Below are 21908 nucleotides of genomic sequence, written 5' to 3'. Positions count from 1 at the left end.
AGACCATTGGATACAGACAGACGGTGGCACGTTGAGCGAAAACGTAAAGGGAGCATACCTGACGTCATACGCCGCGTTGGCTTGTAATAGTCGGGAGAAAAGTTTTAGACCCCCCCTTATGTTTTTGTTGGGGGAGAAATTGTGGGTAGTGGATCTTGTGAATGTAGCGTGTGCGTGGTTTTTAACCCATTCGCCGTTAGGGAATTATATATTTTTCTTTGGGGGATATAAACTAAGGCGATATGTTCGTGATATAAGTAGATGTTAAACTTTTTTATTAGTTCTGGCCAGGGCAAACTCACTGCTGGCTAGTGTTGTAAGAGCACTTCTCCTCACCCTCTTCTCCCGTTAGCATAGCTAGTGTTAGCTAACTAGCTACCTTTCTCTTCCATAGTTTGTGTGGTACAGCTGAAAAAAAGTTGCTGGTGAAATGGCGGAAACCAAAATAATATACCACATCGACGAGGAGGAGACGCCGTATTTGGTGAAGATTCAGATTCCTGCCGAAAATATCACTTTGTTGGATTTTAAACAGGTCTTGAACAAGCCCAACTACAAATTCTTCTTTAAGTCTATGGACCAGGACTTCGGGTAAGTGAGAGCCAGTGATGCAAGATTGTGCGGTGTCGTGTTGTGGGTTTCAGGCAAATTCTGATAAAGAAAACCAACCCGAGTCCAGTAGTTGATTAGATACATTGTTGCAAAGTTTATTTATCTTTGACTATACTCCCAAAGACACAAAGGGTGAACTGTTGCTACACTTTATTAACGACAGTTACAATAGTTAAGTTAACTGGTAACCATTTAACTGGATCAACTTGCATGATCCAATGTTGCAAATGAAAGGTGTCATTCAGTAACTATGTTTACAGATTTAAATGCGAATATGAATAAAACTGCATTAAAAAACATGCGCATTTTCCCACCAGATATGTTTTTATCAAATTGACCTGTTGCAGCAGATTAAAGGCTGTGCGTGATGACATTGTGCACATATAAATTCAATGGTGTGTAATTCGGGGCGTTCCTGCCCCACCCCCTCGAGCATCCAAATAGTTACTTCATGAACACCCCCGCCAAGTACCCCATTGGTCCATCCCCCCTCCCCGGGTTCAAAAGGGAAATAAAACTATCTGGGGTTTTTTGTGCCCACCCCCGGAGTATGCCTTGCTAGCCAGCTGGTCGCTACCGCCTGCCGAACCCCTGCCCTTACTGTTGTTAACCTTTCTGATCTCCCCATCCCGGATCCGGGTTCGTGAATACAGACTCAAGCTCATTACCATAACGCAACGTTAACTATTCATGAAAATCGCAAATGAAATGAAATAAATATGCCATCTCTCAAGCTTAGCCTTTTGTTAACAACACTGTCATCTCAGATTTTCAAAATATGCTTCTCAACCATTGCAAAACAAGCATTTGTGTAACAGTATTGATGGCTAACGTAGCATTTAGCATTAGCATTCAGCTGGCAACATTTACACAAAAAAACAGAAAAGCATTCAAAAAAATCATTTACCTTTGAAGAACTTCAGATGTTTTCAATGAGGAGACTCTCAGATAGCAAATGTTCAGTTTTTCCTGAAAGATTATTTGTTTAGGACAAATCGCTCCGTTTTCTGCGTCACGTTTAGCTATGAAAAAACCCCTGTATCCAGGATTGTGTAAATCTATCAGCAAGCTCATTAGCATAACACAACGTTAACTATTTATGAAAATCGCAAATGAAATGAAATAAATATGCCATCTCTCAAGCTTAGCCTTTTGTAAACAACACTGTCATCTCAGATTTTCAAAATATGCTTCTCAACCATAGGAAAACAATCATTTGTGTAAAAGTAGCTAGCTAGAGTTAGCATTTCGCGTTAGCATTTAGCGTTAGCATTAGCGTTAGCATCCAGCACGCAACATTAACAAAAACATAAAAGCCTTCAAATAAAATCATTTACCTTTGAAGAACTTCTGATGTTTTCAATGAGGATACTCTCAGTTAGATAGCAGATGCTCAGTTTTTCCAAAAAGATTCCTTGTGTATTAGAAATAGCTCCGTTTTATACATCACATTTGGCTACCAAAAAAAATCCATAAATTCAGTCCTCAAAACGCAAACTTTTTTCCAAATTAACTCCATAATATCGACTGAAAACATGGCAAACGTTTTTTAGAATCAAGCCTCAAGGTGTTTTTCACATATCTCTTCATTGATACATCGTTCTTGGATACATGCTTTCTCTCCTGAATCCCAGGAGAAAATGACCGCACCTGAAGATTACGCACAAATTTAGACAAAGGACACCGGGCGGACCTCTGGAAAATGTAGTCTCTTATGGCCAATCTTCCAATGATATGCCTACAAATACGTCACAATGCTGCTAAGACCTTGGGCGAACGACAGAAAGTGTAGGCTCATTCCTTGCGCAATCACAGCCATATAAGGAGAGAATGGAAAACAGAGCTTCAGAAATTCTGCTAATTCCTGGGTGATGCATCATCTTGGTTTCGCCTGTAGAATGAGTTCTGGGGCACTTACAGACAAAATCTTTGCAGATTCTGAAACTTCAGAGTGTTTTCTTTCCAAAACTGTCAAGAATATGCATAGTCGAGCATCTTTTCGTGACAAAATATCACGCTTAAAACGGGAACGTTTTTTATCCAAAAATGAAATAGCGCCCCTAGAGCTCTAAGAGGTTAACAGAACTGCGGGAAAACAGTGCCTGCCAGGTGGGGGCTAAGGACACGTTGTCACCCCGCCTTCCGCTAGCACAGCTGGTGGGAGGATGGGGGATACACCGTGTGCTAGCTATCTTGTTAATTAGCGACACCGTGTGCTAGTTAGCTAGCACGCAGTGTCACTCTCGCATGCTGTGCACTGGAGAAAACCGAGGGCGGAGGGCTGCGGCGACACTGTGTTAGCTAACTCGCTAGTTAGGGACACCGTGTGTTAATTAGCTAACGTGCACACAGTGTCGCCTCCCGCCTGTTGTGTACTGGACTAGTTGGCTAAGCTAGCAGACAATGTCCTTCGCTCCCGCCTGCCGAACATCTGCCCTCGGCAACGTTGACAGAAATGCAGGGACGAAGGACGCTGTTTACCGGTGTACGGCTAGCCAGCAGCTGTTGTCGGCCCCACCCCTTCTGTGGGGTTTATTGGTGGCTGGCATCCAACGTTATTGTGCATTAACACCACCTACTGTACTGGAACTCCCCCGCATCTTAAAAATGGTTCAATAGAAGTATAAGTAGGTGTCCCTGCAGATACTGGAATGCCCACATGCAGGAACGCACTGAATTGCAGGTCGCAATTGCACCTTTCTCGATGTCCCATGTAACACTTTTTTTTTTAAAAACACATTAAATGGGTTTCCATTGCATTGTCAACTCTACTGATGGTTTTCTCAAACATTTCAAATCAAATTACACATGGCTAGCAGATGTTAATGCGAGTGTAGTGAAATGCTTGTGCTTCTAGTTCTGACAGTGCAGCAATATCTAACAAGTAATCTAACAAATCCATAACAACTACCTAATACACACAAATCTAAATGGATGGAATAAGAATATGTAGATGTAAAAATATATGGATGAGCGATGACCAAGCGGCATGAGCAAAATGCAATAGCTGGTATAAAATAGTGTATATACATATGAGATGAGTAGTTTAAGATATGTAAACATAATTAAAGTTGCATTATTTAAAGTGAACAATGATTCAAGTCTGTAAATAGGCAGAAGCCTCTCTGTGTTAGTGATGGCTGTTTAACAGTCTGATGGCCTTGAGAGCTGTTTTTCAGTCTCTCAGTCCCAGCTTTGATGTACCTGTACTGACCTCACCTTCTGGATGGTAGCGGGGTGAACAGGTAGTGGCTCGGGTGGTTGTTGTCATTGATGATCTTTTTGGCCTTCCTGTGACATCGGGTGCTGTAGGTGTCCTGGAGGGCAGGTAGTTTGCCCCAGTGATGCTTTGTGCAGACCACACCAACCTCTGGAGAGCCCTGCGATTGAGGGCGGTGCAGTTGCCGTACCAGCCGGCGATAGAGCCCGACAAGATGCTCTCAATTGTGCATCTGTACAAGTTTGAGGGTTTTAGGTGACGAGACATATTTCTGCAGCCTCCTGAGGTTGAAGAGGCATTGTTGCGCCTTCTTCACCACACTGTCTGTGTAGGTGGACCATTTCAGTTTATCCGTGATGTGTACGCCAAGGAACATAAAATGTTCTCCTTTCTCCACTGCTGTCCTGTTGATAGGGGAGGTTTTCCCTCTGCTGTTTCCTGAAGTCAATGATAATCTCCTTCGTTTTGTTGATGTTGAATGAGAGGTTGTTTTCTGACACCACACTCAGTGCCCTCACCTCCTCCCTGTAGGCTGTCTCGTTGTTGTTGGTAATCAAGCCCCCACTACTGTTGTCGTCTGCAATCTTGATGATTGAGTTGGAGGTGTGCATGGCCACGCAGTCATGGGTGAACAGGGAGTACAGGAGGGGGCTTAGCACGCACCCTTATGGGGCCCCAGTGTTGAGGATCAGTGAAGTGGAGATGTTGTTTCCTACCCTCACCACCTGGGGGTGGCCCGTCAGATAGTCCAGGACTCAATTGCACAAGGTGGGTTTGAGACTCAGGGCCTTAAGCTTAATGATGAGCTTGGAGGGTACTATGGTGTTGAATGCTGAGCTGTACTCAATGAACAGCATTCTTACATGGGTATTCCTCTTGTCGAGATGGGATAGGGCAGTGTGATGGCGATTGCATCGTCTGTGGAACTGTTGGGGTGGTATGCAAACTGAAGTGGGTCTAGGGTGGAAGGTAAGCTGGAGGTGATATGATCCTTGACGAGTCTCTCAAAGCACTTCATGATGACAGAAGTGAGTGCTACGGGGCGATAGTCATTTTGTTCAGTTACCTTTGTCTTTTTGGGTACAGGAACAATTGTGGCCATCTTGAAGCATGTAGGGACAGCAGACTGGGATAGGGAGCGATTGAATATGTACATAAACACACCAGCCAGCTGGTCTGCGCATGCTCTGAGGATGCGGCTAGGGATGCCGTCTGGGGACAGCAGCCCTGCGAGGGTTGACACATTTAAATGTCTTACTCACGTCGGCCACGGAGAAGGAGAGGGGGGGCCCGCAGTCCTTGGTAGCGGGCCGCGTCGGTGGCATTGTATTATCCTTAAAGCAGGCAAAGAAGGTGTTTAGTTTGTCTGGAAGCAAGACGTCGGTGTCCGTAACTTGGCTGTTTTTTTTTTTGTAGTCCGTAATTGCATGTGGACCCTGCCACATACATCTCGTGTCTGAGCCATTGAATTGCGACTTCACTTTGTCCCTATAATGACATTTCGCTTGTTTGATTGCCTTACGGAGGGAATAAGTACACTGTTTATGTTCGGCCATATTCCCAGTCATCTTTCCATGGTTAAATGCGGTGATTCGCGCTTTCACGTTTGTGCGAATGCCGCCATCTATCCAAGATTTCTGGTTAGGGTAGGTTTTAATAGTCACAGAGGGTACAACATCTCCAATGCACTTCCTTATAAACTCACTCACCGAATCAGCTTATAAATCAATGTTATTCTCTGAGGCTGCCCGGAACATTTCCCAGTCTGAGTGATCAAAACAATCTTGAAGCGTGGATTCCGATTGGTCAGACTAGCATTGAATGGTTCTTGTCACGGGTACATCCTGTTTGAGTTTCTGCCTATAGGACGGTAGGAGCAAAATTAAGTCGTGGTCGGATTTGCCCAAGGGAGAGCAGGGGAGGGCCTTGTATGCATCAAGGAAGTTAGAGCAGCAGTGGTCCAGTGTATTTCCCACGTGAATGCTACAAAAAAATGTGCTGATAGAATTTAGGTAGCCTTGTTCTCAAATCCTCAAATCCCCAGCTACAATAAATGCATCCTCAGGATATATGGTTTCCAGTTTATATAAAGTCCAGTGAAGTTCCTTGAGGGCTGTTGTGGTATACGCTTGAGGGGGGATATACGCGGCTGTGACTATAACCAATGAGAATTTTCTTGGGAGATAATATGGTCTGCATTTGGTTGTATGGAATTCTAGGTCTGGTGAACAAAAATACCTGAGTTCCTGTATGTTGTTATGATTACACCACGAGTCATTAATCATGAAGCCTTCACCCCCGCCCTTCTTCTTCCCAGAGAGATGTTTATTTCTGTCGGTGCGACGCATGAAGAAACCCGGTAGCTGTACCGACTCTGACAACATATCCCGAGAGAGCCATGTTTCCGTGAAACAGAGAACATTACAATCTCTGATGTCTCTCTGGAAGGCAACATATGCCCTAATTGTCTACCTTGTTGTCTAGAGACTGGACATTGGCGAGTAATATACTCGGAAACGATGGGTGGTGTGCATGCCTTTGAAGTCTGACCAGGAGGCTGCTCCGTCTAACTCTTCTGCAGCAACGTTGTTTTGGGTCGGCCTTTTTGATTAGATCCAATGTCCTGGTTGGTGATCCGAATAAAGGATCCGCTTCCTTTATAACATGTTTGTGTTATATAGCGAGTGTGCCCACTCTAGTATTGGCACATGCGCTCTAGCCAACAGCTCGCAGATATACAGTGCAGGCATAGCCTACATGAGATTATTATGGACAGAAGAGCAAGATTGTTTTGATTTGTCAAACGGCATTTGATCATGTCGCCAGAATAAGACCCTTAATATTTATTAGAAAGGAGCATCAAGTTCATCACCTTGCACTTTCAACACCCTGTGAAGTTCATCATAACTTATTTAATCTGTAGCCTAATAAACGGCATGCTTTCCCTACAAGTCTTAGTGGGGACCACACGTTATTGTGTGACTTCGATATGATGGTTATTATTACATGTGCATAAAAGGGTTTCCAGCGACATTTTATCACAATTAATTTTCCAGACCCAAAATGAGTCCACCTTGTCTAGTGTATTTTGTTTTGTCGACATTTGGAAAGTTTACTTAAAAATGTTCTGTTTCCGTCAGGTCTGTTGTGGTATTTTTCTCTATCCGACATGTACTTTACTCGCACCAAAAGGTTGGATGGAAACCTGGTTAGTGGTTAGTAACCAGGTTTCCATCCAACCTTTTTATGCGAGTAAAGTACATGTCGGATAAAAAAACATACCACAACAGACCTGACGGAAACAGAACATTTGTCTGTAAACTATATGTACGCTAGACAAGGTGGGATCTTTTTGTGTCTGTAAAATGTAATTATGGGAGAAATGTAGCTGGAAATGCTTCTATATGCATATATGGATGTAATAACCATCATATCGAAGTAAAATTGGAGTAACGTAATGACATGTTGTGTAGTCCTCCCACTACGACTTGGATAAAGCATGCCGTTAACTTCACAGGGTGTCCCTTTCCAATAATTATCAAGGGGCTTATTCTGGCATATTATTATTGATGTTGGGCAAATATTGTTGCTGTTCTGTCCATAATAATCTCATGCAGGCTATACTCGCACTATCTGCGAGCTGTTGGCTAGAGTTCACATGCCAAAACCAGAGTTGGCAAATTTGCTATTTAACGCAACATTTTTCTGTGCCAAAACCATCAGTAGAGTTGAAAATGCGATGGAAACCCGTTTTACTTATTATTTTTTATTCGGTACATGGGATAACACATTTTATGTGTACTACGTCGGCACGCACAGACTAATCTGCAACAAGTGCATTTGATGGAAACGCATCTCTGGTGGGAAAATTTGCATATTTTATTTATGTAGATTTTAGAATATTTGCGTGAAAATCTGTCGCCAATTAGTTACAAAATTGGCTAGTGGGAGAAAATAAGTGTCATGAGAAGGGGGAAACGCTTGAGTTGATCTAATGTTTGGAATAGGGGTTTGTGATTTTATCTTTAGACAGTTAATGCAACAAGGTGACACATTTGGTTGGCCTGTTAGGCTATTATAATAGTATTTAATTGAGTTAAATAAGCACAATGTCCCATAACGTTATGACTGTCGCCTATCAAAGACGTAGTGGATGTGGGGGGTCAATGACTGCACAAAGAAAGCCAAACCATCTCTATCCATCACACCCCTCCTGATCTCTCATAGCTAAGACCAGGCAAACATACTAGTATCCAAATATGGGTCAAAGCATAACTTCCGGCATAAATACTGTCTTTACATTGGACACCACAATGAAGAAAAACCCTTCTCACCCTGGCTGTTACCCTGGCTGTTCTCATCACTAATTCCCATCTCTCTCTCTTCATGAGCTTGTGAAATCCTCAGCTTTTCTTCCCTTTTGGGAACTGGACCAAGTTTTTGTCTCCCCTAACACCCTAGCTTGGCTGGCTGCAACCCCTGTATACCTCCCTTTCTCCTCTTTCTCTCGCTCTCTCTCTCCTTCTTTTCTCCCATTTAAATCCTCCAGACTGAAAGAGCTGTCTGCTCTCGCAATTAATCTTTCTTTGGTGGCTGCCTGTCAGTTGTGCATTTCCCTAGGTTGAATGGAATGCATGTTTGTGGTGGAGTTTGACTGATGAGACCTAGGGCTTCTGTTAAACTCATTACTTGCAGTTAAACTGCTGAAGTTTTGTAAAGCTAGTAAAACATACTTTGATGTCTATCTCGGATGTTACTGAACGCGAAACCAAGACACCATGTTATGTTTTTAAAACGGGCACTAAAACAATCAAATGCTCCAGCTTCATTAGTGGGCCTCTTGGGTGGCACTGCATCTCAGTGCTAGAGACGTTACTACAGACCCTGATTTGATTCCAGGCTGTATTACAACCGGCCGTGATTGGGTGTCTCATAGGGTGGCGCACAATTGGTCCAGCGTCGTTAGGGTTCGGCCGCGGTTGGCCCTCATTGTAAATAGGAATTTATTAACTGACTTGCCTAGTTAAATAAAGGTTAAATCCATTTTTAAAAATGTGAGTTGTAGTCAAGCCGTTGGAAGTGTCTGACTCCTGGGTTCGTTAGACCTAAGCCTACTTCTACCACAACCACAACATTTTGAAACATCTCAAGAGAGTCAGTTACAAGTAGGCTACATTTAAACCCAGCTCAAATGAGTCAGCTGCCCAATCAAAACAGAGCTAGTCAGCCTGAGGCCTCAGTAAAGTAACTAAAGCATTGGTGTGTGTGTTTGCCTGTTCTGTTTGCGTTTTGTTTCCTGGAGTGCGAGCCAGCTGTCAGACAGGCTGTGTGTGGCAGTCAGAGCAGAGCTGAGCAGTGTGGAACAGAGCAGACCAGATCGGGGACCAGGGGTTGGACAGAGGCCATTTGCTTGGTGTCTGGCCGTGGCAGAATCAACAGGAAGAGAGTGGGGTGGGGAGCATGGGGAGAGGGGTCGGGGTAGTCGAAGTGAATGGTGGTTTTGGGTGTGCTGTGCGAGAGATTAGTAGATGGGAGAGAAAACGTGTGTTTGCTTGGGATGTGCGAGGCAAAGAAGTAACGGCTAGGAGGGAGGTGCTGGGCAAGAATGTCAGGTTTTAGGATTCCAAGGGGATTCTGAATTTCCAAGATGTGTTTGTGTTTGAGACATTTTTGAGTGAGTTGGTGAAATAGTTTGAGGGGGAGGTCATTTTGTTTGGAATGGTGAGGTATGCAGACTATTACCCTGTTAGGGATAGAATGTTGCATCTGTCCCTTTCTGGACGCAATCTGAGTCTGACCTCTTAGCAAGAAAGAACAGGATAGACCGAGGGCAAGAGAAAGGATTGAAAGAGACTGAGAGCGAGAGATGACAAAGAGGGCACGATAGGGGGTAAAGACGGGTTCTCACATTCACCCACTCCAGCACTGTCACACAAGGCCCGCCTCCAGCCTGTGACATGCCTCCCCGGTGCCCACAACAATCTGTCCCTGTGCTGCTTACACTCAAAACAACAGCTGCTCACACTCACCCATAAAACCAACCCTCAACAGCTGCTTACAAAACCCCAGAGTTGGGCAGAGCTGACCATACTACACCCCCCCCCCCCCCCCCCCCCCACACACACACTGGCCAACCAAACCACACACACAAAACATCAGGCGTAGAGGCAAATTAAGATGAAAAAGCTTAGCTGTAAGTCTTTAGGCAGTCGGTTAAATGTTTCCTCTACACAGTACTCATGTCAAGCTCAGGTCCTAAGTACTGCAGTAATAACATAGTGGCTCAGACAGACAAATATTACACAGCAGACTCTGTCTCACTGATGTTGTATAAGTGGATGCAGAGGAAAAGAAGAGTGATGGATTCCTAAGTCTCAAGAAACAATGGCTGGTCCGTGAGAGTTTCAGATGTAGTTGTAGGGAGTGTGTATCTATCTCCGTTGTGGTTTGGTAAGGACGCTGAGTCATTGGGAAACGAACGCAGCGGTGTCCTCGTGTTGCTCTTTACGTCGGTCTCTGCGTATGGGTTTACAGTATGTGTTTGTCTCTGTGTTTTCACTTAGCCTCATCTCTTTTTTCTTCTATTTTTTTAAGGGTGGTGAAGGAAGAGATCTCAGACGACAGTGCCAAGCTCCCCTGCTTCAACGGACGAGTGGTGTCATGGGTAAGGGCAAACTGGTAAAGTTAGACGGTCCACAGCTATCTTGGACCAGTGAAAGGGCAGCAGTAGAAGGGAGACAGAGGGGGAATTCCTGAATCGCTACAAACTATTTTTCCAGGACCGAATTGTAAAAGTCAAGTTCCCAAGTCGGAACAATACTGCTGAGTTGGACCTATCAGTTCAAATGTATCATAAACTGCTCAAAGTGAGCTTTGAACCAGAGCCAGAGATGTAGGCTACAGACTCTGGCAAACTCAGTCTGAGTTTCAGAGTTTAAAACGATCTCCACATTGGCGTCAAGTTCCAAGACCATTACACGATCTTCTAAGAATGCCAATTAGAACGCTATTGTCATGGAATGTTTGGTGCCAACATGGCGGCCATTTCTCTACCGACCTCTGTGGCTATGACCCTGCTTTAACTACTAAAAGGGCACTGACAAAAACCCACTATCATGAACACCTTGGTCTGTGAATGTAACTACGTCCTCAAATGTCCTCACTTATGATCATATTACCTACCCTAAAGAACATGCAGGATATGAGTCCTGCAGACAAAACATTGTGACTTGTCCCGGTTGGGAGGAAAACATCTGCCAAGTGCATATGAAGGAGAAGAAAGGAGAGAGAGCGGGATTAAAAGGGTTGGACAAAGAGAGGAGGCCATAGGGACTGACACATGATAGGGTGGAGGGTCCCAGAGGGATGACTGCTCTATAGTCAAACAGCCATTTAGAAGAACGAGGTGGAGGAAGAGAGCTTAAAGAAAAGAAAGGGGGAGAAGTGTTCTGTGGCACTGTGTCTCTGACACCTTAGAGGGGATATTCAATCAAAACAGGGGAAGGTTCAGGACAGAACTGTATCCATGAAACTAGAACACATTTGAATGGATGCTTTGTTCAGTCTCCTTTGTCATAGAGAAATTGAAATGTATAGAAACCCAGAATCTTTGTTGAAAGATAGTTTGTTGGCTTTTTAGCCCCTCTCCAGGCAGACTGGTCTGTGTAGGAGGAGTATGTTGGGTCTGTAGGGAGTAGGTAATTGGATGCCTTGCGCAAGGTCAGGGATTGGCAACTGGCGGCCCGTTGAAGGCCCTTTGAGTAAAAAACAAAGTTAACAACCTAAAAAATTGACTGACAACAAAAACTAGAATAATAAATCCTCTTCTTCCACCTGTTTTATTTTAATTTTAAATGTTTTATTTTATTTTGTAATTTTTTTTATCCTCCATCCTCACCATCATCCCCTTCCAAATCTCTGTCCCTCCCGCTCTCCTCAGTTGGTTTCATCAGACACGCCAGGAGCAGCAGAGCCAGTACCACCAGTCCTTCCTCCACCCCCAGCAGAAGTCCGGCCCCCGCCCTCACCCCCTCCTCCTCTCCCACCCCCACCTGTCGAGAGGACCGGGGGCATCGGTGACTCCAGACCCCCATCGTTCCAGTATGAGCGCACATCCTCTCCCACAGTCCCGAATAATCAGTGTGCTACTCTAATGTATCTCGTACTGTATCTAACGTATACTATGACAGAATACCTCAGTCACTCCAGCTATCATGTTACCTACTGTTAAATACAACGGCCCATTTGAACATGATCTGAGCCTGTGCCGCCTATTGACAGTAAGCACCTGGCCTGGGAACAGGGTCTAGTTACTGGCTGTCTAGGTTATAATACACTGCAAACCTGGGTTCAGATAGTATTTAAAATCATTAGCTGCACTATATAGAGTTTTCCTGGTGCAATGGGACCAGTGGAATGGCCCCAAAAGTACAAACCCGCCCATCTAGCACTCAAGGCAGACTAAAGTAATCCCTCAAAGTTCTTGAAAATTAAGATTTCAAATACTATTTGAACCCAACCTTAACTAGGCTTAATCCATTGCTTCCTATTCATACACATTGTCCTCATAGGTTGTAATACGATCTGTGTTGTGGCCTATATTATTAGACATTAGGTGTGCGCTGCTATTTGTGTTTTATTAATAATGTATGTTCCAGAGCGTTCCCTACTTTAACCCTCTCCCCTATGCAGTCCCAATGCAGCAGGCAGTGTGGAGAACCTGGATGACCAGACAGAAACAGAGTCTGTGGTGTCCTTCAGGAGAGAGAGACCCAGACACAGGGAGGCCATGGAGCAACATGGTGAGCACTCTGCACCGCCTGCCCTTTGTCACATGATGGTTTCCACTAGATATAACAGCCACAAAGTCAAAATGGCTAAATCATAAAAATACAATTGTTAAATATGCAGGGTTTAGGACTTTGTGGCTGTGGTAACTATTGACGAACCATGATGGAACGGCACTGGGTCATGTTCAGTAGGGCACTGTAATGGAACATTTTACAATGGAAAATGACAATGAGCGTTTCTTATTGGGCAATGTCAGGCTTCCCGGTTCAAAATGTTTTGTCTACTGAACGCAATCCTTTTTCTAGTGGTAATAGCAATTGACATTGATAACATGAATAAACGTGAAATCCATAGTTAACCCCTCTATCTCTCTTCCTCTTCTCCCCCTGCTCTCCTATCTGTTGCTCTCTCGATCTCTGGTGCGTCAGGGCCTAGGATAAACGGCCAGAGCCGCATGGAGCGCCACCTAGCGGGCTATGAGAGCGCTACCACGGTGATGAGCAGCGAGCTGGACACCACCAGTTTCTGTGACTCTGAGGATGACGACACCATGAGCCGGTTCAGCAGCTCCACAGAGCAGAGCACGGCGTCCAGGCTGCTCAAACGCCACCGCAGGCGCAAGAAACAGCGCCCGCCCAGGCTAGAAAGGGTGATGAATGCACTATTCCTTCTTCCCCCCCTCTCTTAATTTCTGACTTAAGTTTGCGACATAAACCGTTTAAGTCAGAAATGTCCCATTCTGCGTTGGAATTGATTGCGTTTTCCCTTTTCTTGTCCCAGGCGTCGTCGTTCAGCAGCGTGACGGACTCCACCATGTCTCTAAACATCATCACCGTCACGCTCAACATGGGTCAGTATCTTTCGCCGTCTGTTCCCCGACACCACTCCCCTTCTCATGTCTTCCACCCATCTCTCTTGACCCTCTCATTGACTGTCAAGCTTTTTCACTCGTTATTTTAGACCACCTAACCAGTACTATGCGTGTGTAGCTCACGTTCTGTGAAGTGAAATGGAACTTAAGCGCTCAGTCTGCTTCACCAGGCTATTGACATCCACCCCTCCCAACACATTTCTGCCCTGTGACCTGAACTCCATGTCTCACTACCACTTCCTCCCCTCTCTCCTCCTGTCATGTCTCTATCCTTCTCTCTTCACTTGCTGTCACTTTTTTTTTGTTTTCCACCAACTCTTACCACCACCTCTCAGAGGTTCTTTATCTCAAGGAACTTTCTTCCTAAAAGTTTGAGATGAAATAACCGATATCCTCTTCCCTCCCACAGAGAAGTATAACTTCCTAGGCATCAGCATCGTGGGCCAGAGTAACGAGAGAGGGGATGGGGGCATCTATATCGGTTCCATCATGAAGGGAGGGGCGGTGGCTGCCGACGGACGCATCGAACCCGGGGACATGCTGCTTCAGGTGTGTGTGTGTGACTGACCGGGGTAACTAGATAGCCATACAGTGCCTTGCGAAAGTATTCGGCCCCCTTGAACTTTGCGACCTTTTGCCACATTTCAGGCTTCAAACATAAAGATATAAAACTGTATTTTTTTGTGAAGAATCAACAACAAGTGGGACACAATCATGAAGTGGAACGACATTTATTGGATATTTCAAACTTTTTTAACAAATCAAAAACTGAAAAATTGGGCGTGCAAAACTATTCAGCCCCTTTACTTTCAGTGCAGCAAACTCTCTCCAGAAGTTCAGTGAGGATCTCTGAATGATCCAATGTTGAACTAAATGACTAATGATGATAAATACAATCCACCTGTGTGTAATCAAGTCTCCGTATAAATGCACCTGCACTGTGATAGTCTCAGAGGTCCGTCAAAAGCGCAGAGAGCATCATGAAGAACAAGGAACACACCAGGCAGGTCCGAGATACTGTTGTGAAGAAGTTTAAAGCCGGATTTGGATACAAAAAGATTTCCCAAGCTTTAAACATCCCAAGGAGCACTGTGCAAGCGATAATATTGAAATGGAAGGAGTATCAGACCACTGCAAATCTACCAAGACCTGGCCGTCCCTCTAAACTTTCAGCTCATACAAGGAGAAGACTGATCAGAGATGCAGCCAAGAGGCCCATGATCACTCTGGATGAACTGCAGAGATCTACAGCTGAGGTGGGAGACTCTGTCCATAGGACAACAATCAGTTGTATATTGCACAAATCTGGCCTTTATGGAAGAGTGGCAAGAAGAAAGCCATTTCTTAAAGATATCCATAAAAAGTGTCGTTTAAAGTTTGCCACAAGCCACCTGGGAGACACACCAAACATGTGGAAGAAGGTGCTCTGGTCAGATGAAACCAAAATTGAACTTTTTGGCAACAATGCAAAACGTTATGTTTGGCGTAAAAGCAACACAGCTGAACACACCATCCCCACTGTCAAACATGGTGGTGGCAGCATCATGGTTTGGGCCTGCTTTTCTTCAGCAGGGACAGGGAAGATGGTTAAAATTGATGGGAAGATGGATGGAGCCAAATACAGGACCATTCTGGAAGAAAACCTGATGGAGTCTGCAAAAGACCTGAGACTGGGACGGAGATTTGTCTTCCAACAAGACAATGATCCAAAACATAAAGCAAAATCTACAATGGAATGGTTCAAAAATAAACATATCCAGGTGTAAGAATGGCCAAGTCAAAATCCAGACCTGAATCCAATCGAGAATCTGTGGAAAGAACTGAAAACTGCTGTTCACAAATGCTCTCCATCCAACCTCACTGAGCTCGAGCTGTTTTGCAAGGAGGAATGGGAAAAAATGTCAGTCTCTCGATGTGCAAAACTGATAGACATACCCCAAGCGACTTACAGCTGTAATCGCAGCAAAAGGTGGCGCTACAAAGTATTAGCTTAAGGGGGCTGAATAATTTTGCACGCCCAATTTTTCAGTTTTTGATTTGTAAAAAAAGTTTGAAATATCCAATAAATGTCGTTCCACTTCATGATTGTGTCCCACTTGTTGTTGATTCTTCACAAAAAAATACAGTTTTATATCTTTGTTTGAAGCCTGAAATGTGGCAAAAGGTCGCAAAGTTCAAGGGGGCCGAATATTTTCGCAGGGCACTGTATATATAACTGGTAATTGATTACATGAGGCATTTGTTCTCGAGTTGGACCGTTCATATCTACGGACTCTCTTTCTCCTCAAGGTGAACGACATCAACTTTGAGAACATGAGCAACGACGACGCGGTGCGCGTGCTGAGGGAGATCGTGCACAAACCGGGGTGCGTTTCAGACCTAAGGACTTCAGTACATTTACACGGTCCAGCCCTTTTGCCTGCGCTCAATGGGAAATGCCAGTTGACACGCGATGATGACCTGTCCTTCTGTCTCTCCCTCAGGCCCATCATCCTGACAGTGGCTAAGTGCTGGGACCCGTCACCTCAGGGCTACTTCACCCTCCCCCGCAGTGAGTAGCAGCCTGCACACCTCGTCTCTACCACAGAGTTGTACAGCTACTCTGTCTCTATGGTCTTTGACACTGAGTGTACATAACATTAGGGACACCTTCCTAATATTGAGTTGCACTCCTTTTTGCCCTCGGAACATTCTAAATTTCTCGGGGCGTGGACTCCACAAGGTGTCGAAAGCGTTCCACAGGGATGCTGGCCCATGTTGACTCCAATGCTTCCCACAGTTGTCAAGTTGGCTGGATGTCCTTTGGGTGATGGACCATTCTTGATGCACACAGGAAACTGTTGAGCATGAAAAACCCAGCAGAGTTGCAGTTCTGACACACTCAAACCTGAGCGCCTGGCACTTAAATATTTCCTTGTCCCGTCACCCTCTGAATGGTGCACATACACACTCCATGTCTCAATTGTCTCCAGGCTTAAAAATCCTTCTTTAACCTGTTTCATCACCTTAATCTATACTGATTGAGGACGATTTAACAAGTGACATCAATAAGGGATCTTAGCTTTCACCTGGTCAGTCTGTCTTGGAAAGAGCAGCTGTCCCTAATCTTTTGTACACTCTGTATAGTGGGGCCATCAATACTTTATCCTATGAAATGCCAAAGAAATTAAATTTTTGAGATCTCGTGTGCCACCCCCCCCCCCCCCCTCTCGCTGTAGATGAGCCAATCCGGCCCATAGACCCAGCAGCATGGGTGAGCCATTCGGTAGCCCTGGCGGGGGCCTACCCTCCCTACACCGGCAGCTCTGCTCTCAGCACCATCACCACCACCTCTGTCACTGAGACAGAACGTGAGTACTGCACGCTCTTTCTTTTTTCTTCTCTCTCTTTGGCTACTCTCTACATATTACCGCTCTCTTTTCAACTTTCTCACTCTTTTAAACATTTACCTTCTCGCTCTTTCTCTCTCCACTTGACTGACCCCCAGTCTACTCTCTCTTACTTTGTTTTCCTCTCTGTTTCTCTCATTTCTGCCCTCCTCCCTCTCTCTATCTTTTATTTTTATTGTGGTCTATCCATTCCTTTGTCGCGTGCCAGGCGTTTTATACCCGACCTTGGCACAGGAAGCACCGGCCACATCTGTCTTTCTCTTCTAGACTAGATCTTTTTTATGTGGTCAATGATGGCTGTCTACCTCCCTCGGTTTTTACCCTTCCTTTTCTAAACTCAGCAGAAAAAGAAACGTCCTCTCACTGTCAACTGCGTTTATTTTCAGCAAACTTAACGTGTAAATATTTGTATGAACATAAGATTCAACAACTGAGACATAAACTAAACAAGCTCCACAGACATGTGACTAACAGAAATGGAATAATGTGTCCCTGAACAAAGGGGGGGTCAAAGGTAAGTCAGTATCCGGTGTGGCCACCAGCTGCATTAAGTACGGCAGTGCATCTCCTCCTCATGGACTGCACCAGATTTGCCAGTTCATGCTGTGAGATGTAACCCCACTCTTCCACCAACATTTCTGGAGGGAATGGCCCTAGCCCTCACCCTCTGATCCAACAGGTCCCAGACGTGCTCAATGGAATTGAGATCCAGGCTCTTCGCTGGCCGTGGCAGAACTAACATTCCTGTCTTGCAGGAAATCACGCACAGAACGAGCAGTATGTGGCTGGTGGCATTGTCATGCTGGAGGGTCATGTCAGGATGAGCCTGCAGGAAGGGTACACATGAGGGAGGAGGATGTCTTCCCTCTAACGCACAGCGTTGAGATTGCCTGCAATGACAACAAGCTCAGTCTGATGATGCTGTGACACACTGCCCCAGACCATGACGGACCCTCCACCTCCAAATCGATCCCGCTCCAGAGTACAGGCCTCGGTGTAACGCTCATTCGTGCGACGATAAACGTGAATCCGACCATCACCCCTGGTGAGACAAAACCGCGACTGGTCAGTGAAGAGCACTTTTTGCAAGTCCTGTCTGGTCCAGCGACGGTGGGTTTGTACCCATAGACGATATTGTTGCCGGTGATGTCTGGTGTGGATCTGCCTTACAACAGGCCTACAAGCCCCGCAGTCCAGCCTCTCTCAGCCTATTGCGGACAGTCGGAGCACTGATGGAGGGATTGTGCGTTCCTGGTGTAACTCGGGAAGTTGTTGTTGCCATCCTGTACCTGTCCCGCAGGTGTGATGTTCGGATGTACCGATCCTGTGCGAGTGTTGTTACACGTGGTCTGCCACTGTGAGGAAGATCAGCTATATCTCACATTGGAATTTATTGCTCTGGCCACATCTGCAGTCCTCATGCCTCCTTGCAGCATGCCTAAGGCACATTCACGCAGATGAGCAGGGACCCTGGGCATCTGACATTTGGTGTTTTTCAGAGTCAGTAGAAAGGGCTCTTTAGTGTTCTAAGTTTTCATAACTCTGACCTTAATTGCTTACTGTCTGTAAGCTGTTAGTGTCTTAACGACCATTCCACAGGTGCATGTTCATTAATTGGTTCATTGAACATGCATGCATGAGAAACAGTGTTTAAACCCTTTACAATGAAGATCTGTGAAGTTATTTGGATTTTTACGAATTATCTTTGACAGGGTCCTGAAAAATGGACGTTTCTTTTTTTTTGTTGCTGAGTTTATATCTCTCTCCTCAAACCTACCCCCCTTTCTCTCCTTTTATTTCTCCATCTATCTTCTTCATTTTCTTTTTCTATCTCCCCCTCTCTTTTTCTCCCTTTCTCCTTTCCTGTATCTCTTACTCCTTCTCTCCTTCTGTATCACTCCAGGTTTTGATGACTTCAACCTGTCCCTGCACTCTGACATGGCGTCGGTGGCTAAGGCCATGGCCTCCCCAGAGTCTGGCCTGGAGGTCAGAGACAGGATGTGGCTCAAGATCACCATCCCCAATGCCTTCCTGGGTGAGTTAGAGCATGGGGCCATAGTCAGGCCTCTGTATCAAGATAAAAAGGAAACATTTAAAGGGATCAAACTAATGACACTCTTTCCTCATCCTCGCTCTCTCTCGTGTCTCTCTCTCTCTCGTGTCTCTCTCTCTCTCGTGTCTCTCTCTCTCTCGTGTCTCTCTCTCTCTCGTGTCTCTCTCTCTCTCGTGTCTCTCTCTCTCTCGTCTCTCTCTCTTGTGTCTCTCTTGTGTCTCTCTCTCGTGTCTCTCTCTCGCGTCTCTCTCTCTCGCGTGTCTCTCTCTCGCGTGTCTCTCTCTCGCGTGTCTCTCTCTCTCGCGTCTCTCTCTCTCGTGTGTGTGTGTCTATCTCCAGGTTCTGATGTGGTGGAGTGGCTGTACCACCACATCGAGGGCTTCCAGGACCGCCGCGAGGCCAGGAAGTACGCCAGCAACCTGCTGAAGGCCGGCTTCATCCGCCACACGGTCAACAAGATCACCTTCTCAGAACAGTGTTACTACATCTTCGGAGACTTCAGCGACTGTGAGAACTGTGAGTACCAGGGGGGCACTTATGCTGAAGAAAAATCATTTTGATATCTTGGATTTTTTTATTTGAATGAATTTATTTGTTGAAAGGCTAATGCCTATATCTTCTAGCTGTAAGAGCTTATTCAAACCCTTTGCCCAAACTAGTTCGTCAACCAGTTAAAGTTGAACTCTCTCTCTCTCTCCTTCTCCCCTCCCTCATTACTTCTCCCCTCCCCGTCCCCCCCAGACATGGCCAACCTGTCCCTGATTGACAACGATGGCTCCAGCGGGGCCTCCGACCAGGACACCCTGGCCCCCTTGCCCCTCCCGGGGGCCACGCCTTGGCCCCTGCTACACTCATTCCCTTCCTTCCAGTACCCCCACCCCCACCCCTACTCCAGCCAGCCCCCACCCTACCACGAGCTGTCCAGCTACAGCTTCGCTCCAGGCAGCACGGGCACAGCCAGTCAGCACAGTGAAGGTAAGACCAAGGGGGAGGTAGGGAAGGAGGGAAAGATGTCCGGGGAGGGTGTCACATTGGTGGCCAATGTCCAAATTGTGACAGCATTATGGAAACTAAAGAAATAACCATAAATGTGTGAGAGCTGGCAGTTGTAATCAGTTCTAACCCCTGTGTTTGTCCCCCTAGGGAGCCGGAGCAGTGGGTCAACGCGGAGCGAGGGGGGTGAGAGGCGACGAGGCAGTAAGGGGGGTCAAGGCAGTACGGCGGGAGGAGGAGAAAAGTCCCCCTCTGGAGGAGGGGAAGGGGGGGACTCTCGCTCGGGCAGCGGCAGCGAATCAGAATACTCAGTCCGCAGCAGCTTGAGGCGGGGCCACGGCTCGGCCACGCCTAGCGAGCACAGCCACTCCTCACAGCGCTCGCATCATCATCATCACCGCATGCCACCGCCCCCCCACATGTCGCCCTATCCCCCGGGGATGCCCATGCCCTACAACCCTATGATGGTGATGATGGTGCCCCAGCACCCACACCCACACATGGGACCCCCAAACATGGGACACCCCCACCAGTACCCCCAGCAGCACCCCTCGGTCCCCATGCACCCGGGCATGGGCCCCTCTGTCCCTGGAGGACCACCCGGGGCCCCCCCAACCCGTGACCTGGGCTCTGTTCCCCCCGAGCTGACGGCCTCGCGCCAGTCCTTCCACCTAGCCATGGGCAACCCCAGCGAGTTCTTTGTGGATGTCATGTAGTCTGATGATGTGCGTGTGAAGTGAGTGACTATTGATGTGAGGTTTAGGAGTTTCACTCTTTGGGGACTGAATATTCTAGTCTATGCTTGTGGTCTGATTAGGACCTAGTAGATTGGTGTCACTCATTTCATGTCTGGTAAGAACAGGGTTCAACAGTGAGTCAGAGGAATTTTGGCACAGTATCATAAAAGACATGAAATGCATCATGTCTGGTTTCCCTTTTCTGAATATACTGGCATACATCTTGACTTGCAACTCTGAAACATGCTGCTGGACTCTCCATGTCAGAAAAGCAACTCTTCTCGTTTTATTTAAAACGTGTGTGTATTGGTTTAGTTCTGCTTCTGAAATCACCGATTTCAAAATCAAATTCTATTGGTCACATACACATATTTAGCATTTGTGATTGCGGTTGAAGTGAAATGCTTGTGTTCCTATCTCCAACATTTAGTTAATAGCGTTTGGCTGACTGGGTGGGTGTGAGTAACTGTAGTGGTGGTTCATTGAAACGACTGAAGTAACGAACTGGCCAAATGAGCTGTCGCCAAGTGTACTGAGAGGACTCGGACAGTAGAGGGCGCCACTTCCTCTTTTATAGGTGAAATTGATCATGTTGTGTTGATAATGGCATTTGGGGCTGTATCACGTGACTCATAAGTGCCTTATTTTCAGCCATTAGCCTCCTAAAAGACATGTATGAAATGTATTATGTCTCATCAAGCCCATTTTTTTTTTCATGAACTTGTGTGCCAACTAGTTTTTATTGTATTATTTTTGCCTTTGTATATATCTATAATAACTTCATGTAAATGCAATAGTATAGAATAGTGAACTTGTGAAGCTATAGGTCAAACAATGACAGACAAACTTCTGTCTGGCAATCAGAGGATAAAGACCTCAAATGACAAGAATGGGTACCATGTACTGTAACCATGTCTAGGACTATGTGGCATAAGAAATGGTACTTCAGGCTGACGAAGACACACCAAAAACTGTACTTTTGGGATTGAATCATGAGTTTTCTCTTCAAATAACTGTGATTTCCCCTCATCCTCTTGCCTCATATTTTGTATGTTAATGACACGCGTTAGCATCCATTTTGTACGAAGGAATATATAGATGACGACAACGATGATGTATAACCGAACCATGAAGGTGCTAGATGAAGTATAGCAGTGTCACCTTGGTGTCCTTCTTGTTTGATTTCATTGTCACTTTTTGTTTCTGTATTTTAGAATAAATTTGTAATAGACTGAAAATGAAA

General features: G+C 45.7%; 1 protein-coding gene across 2 annotated transcripts; it reads left to right on the top strand.

The window, feature by feature from the left end:
* Positions 1–37: 37 nt before the first annotated feature.
* LOC110500590 (segment polarity protein dishevelled homolog DVL-2) lies at positions 38–21903 on the top strand. 2 transcript variants are annotated; one of them, XM_036957990.2, is made up of 14 exons: positions 38–591; positions 10427–10496; positions 11772–11932; positions 12524–12633; positions 13051–13271; positions 13403–13472; positions 13903–14042; positions 15783–15859; positions 15977–16044; positions 16712–16843; positions 18786–18917; positions 19275–19451; positions 19677–19910; positions 20079–21903. In XM_036957990.2, exons 1-14 carry the CDS (start codon positions 431–433, stop codon positions 20642–20644), a joined length of 2319 nt encoding a protein of 772 aa, XP_036813885.2. In that variant the 5' UTR covers positions 38–430; the 3' UTR covers positions 20645–21903. The 2 variants fall into 2 exon arrangements, with proteins under 2 accessions (XP_036813885.2, XP_036813884.2); XM_036957989.2 differs by having other exon boundaries at positions 64–591; positions 11772–11971.
* Positions 21904–21908: the final 5 nt, after the last annotated feature.

This window comes from Oncorhynchus mykiss, chromosome 21, assembly GCF_057628025.1.
Source record: "Oncorhynchus mykiss isolate SJ-2025 chromosome 21, ASM5762802v1, whole genome shotgun sequence".
Classification (NCBI taxonomy): Eukaryota; Metazoa; Chordata; class Actinopteri; order Salmoniformes; family Salmonidae; genus Oncorhynchus; species Oncorhynchus mykiss.
The sequence above is the reverse complement of the archived record's forward strand: the minus strand, read 5'-3'. Positions and strand labels throughout refer to the sequence as shown.

What these genes read in the sequence shown, in the direction of transcription:
- LOC110500590 (XM_036957989.2), top strand. Translation starts at nt 431, where the DNA reads ATGGCGGAAACCAAAATAATATACCACATCGACGAGGAGGAGACGCCG. An exon ending in TCTATGGACCAGGACTTCGG is followed by an intron (nt 592 to 10,426) that starts GTAAGTGAGAGC and finishes TATTTTTTTAAG; the next exon opens with GGTGGTGAAGGAAGAGATCT. An exon ending in GGAGGCCATGGAGCAACATG is followed by an intron (nt 12,634 to 13,050) that starts GTGAGCACTCTG and finishes CTGGTGCGTCAG; the next exon opens with GGCCTAGGATAAACGGCCAG.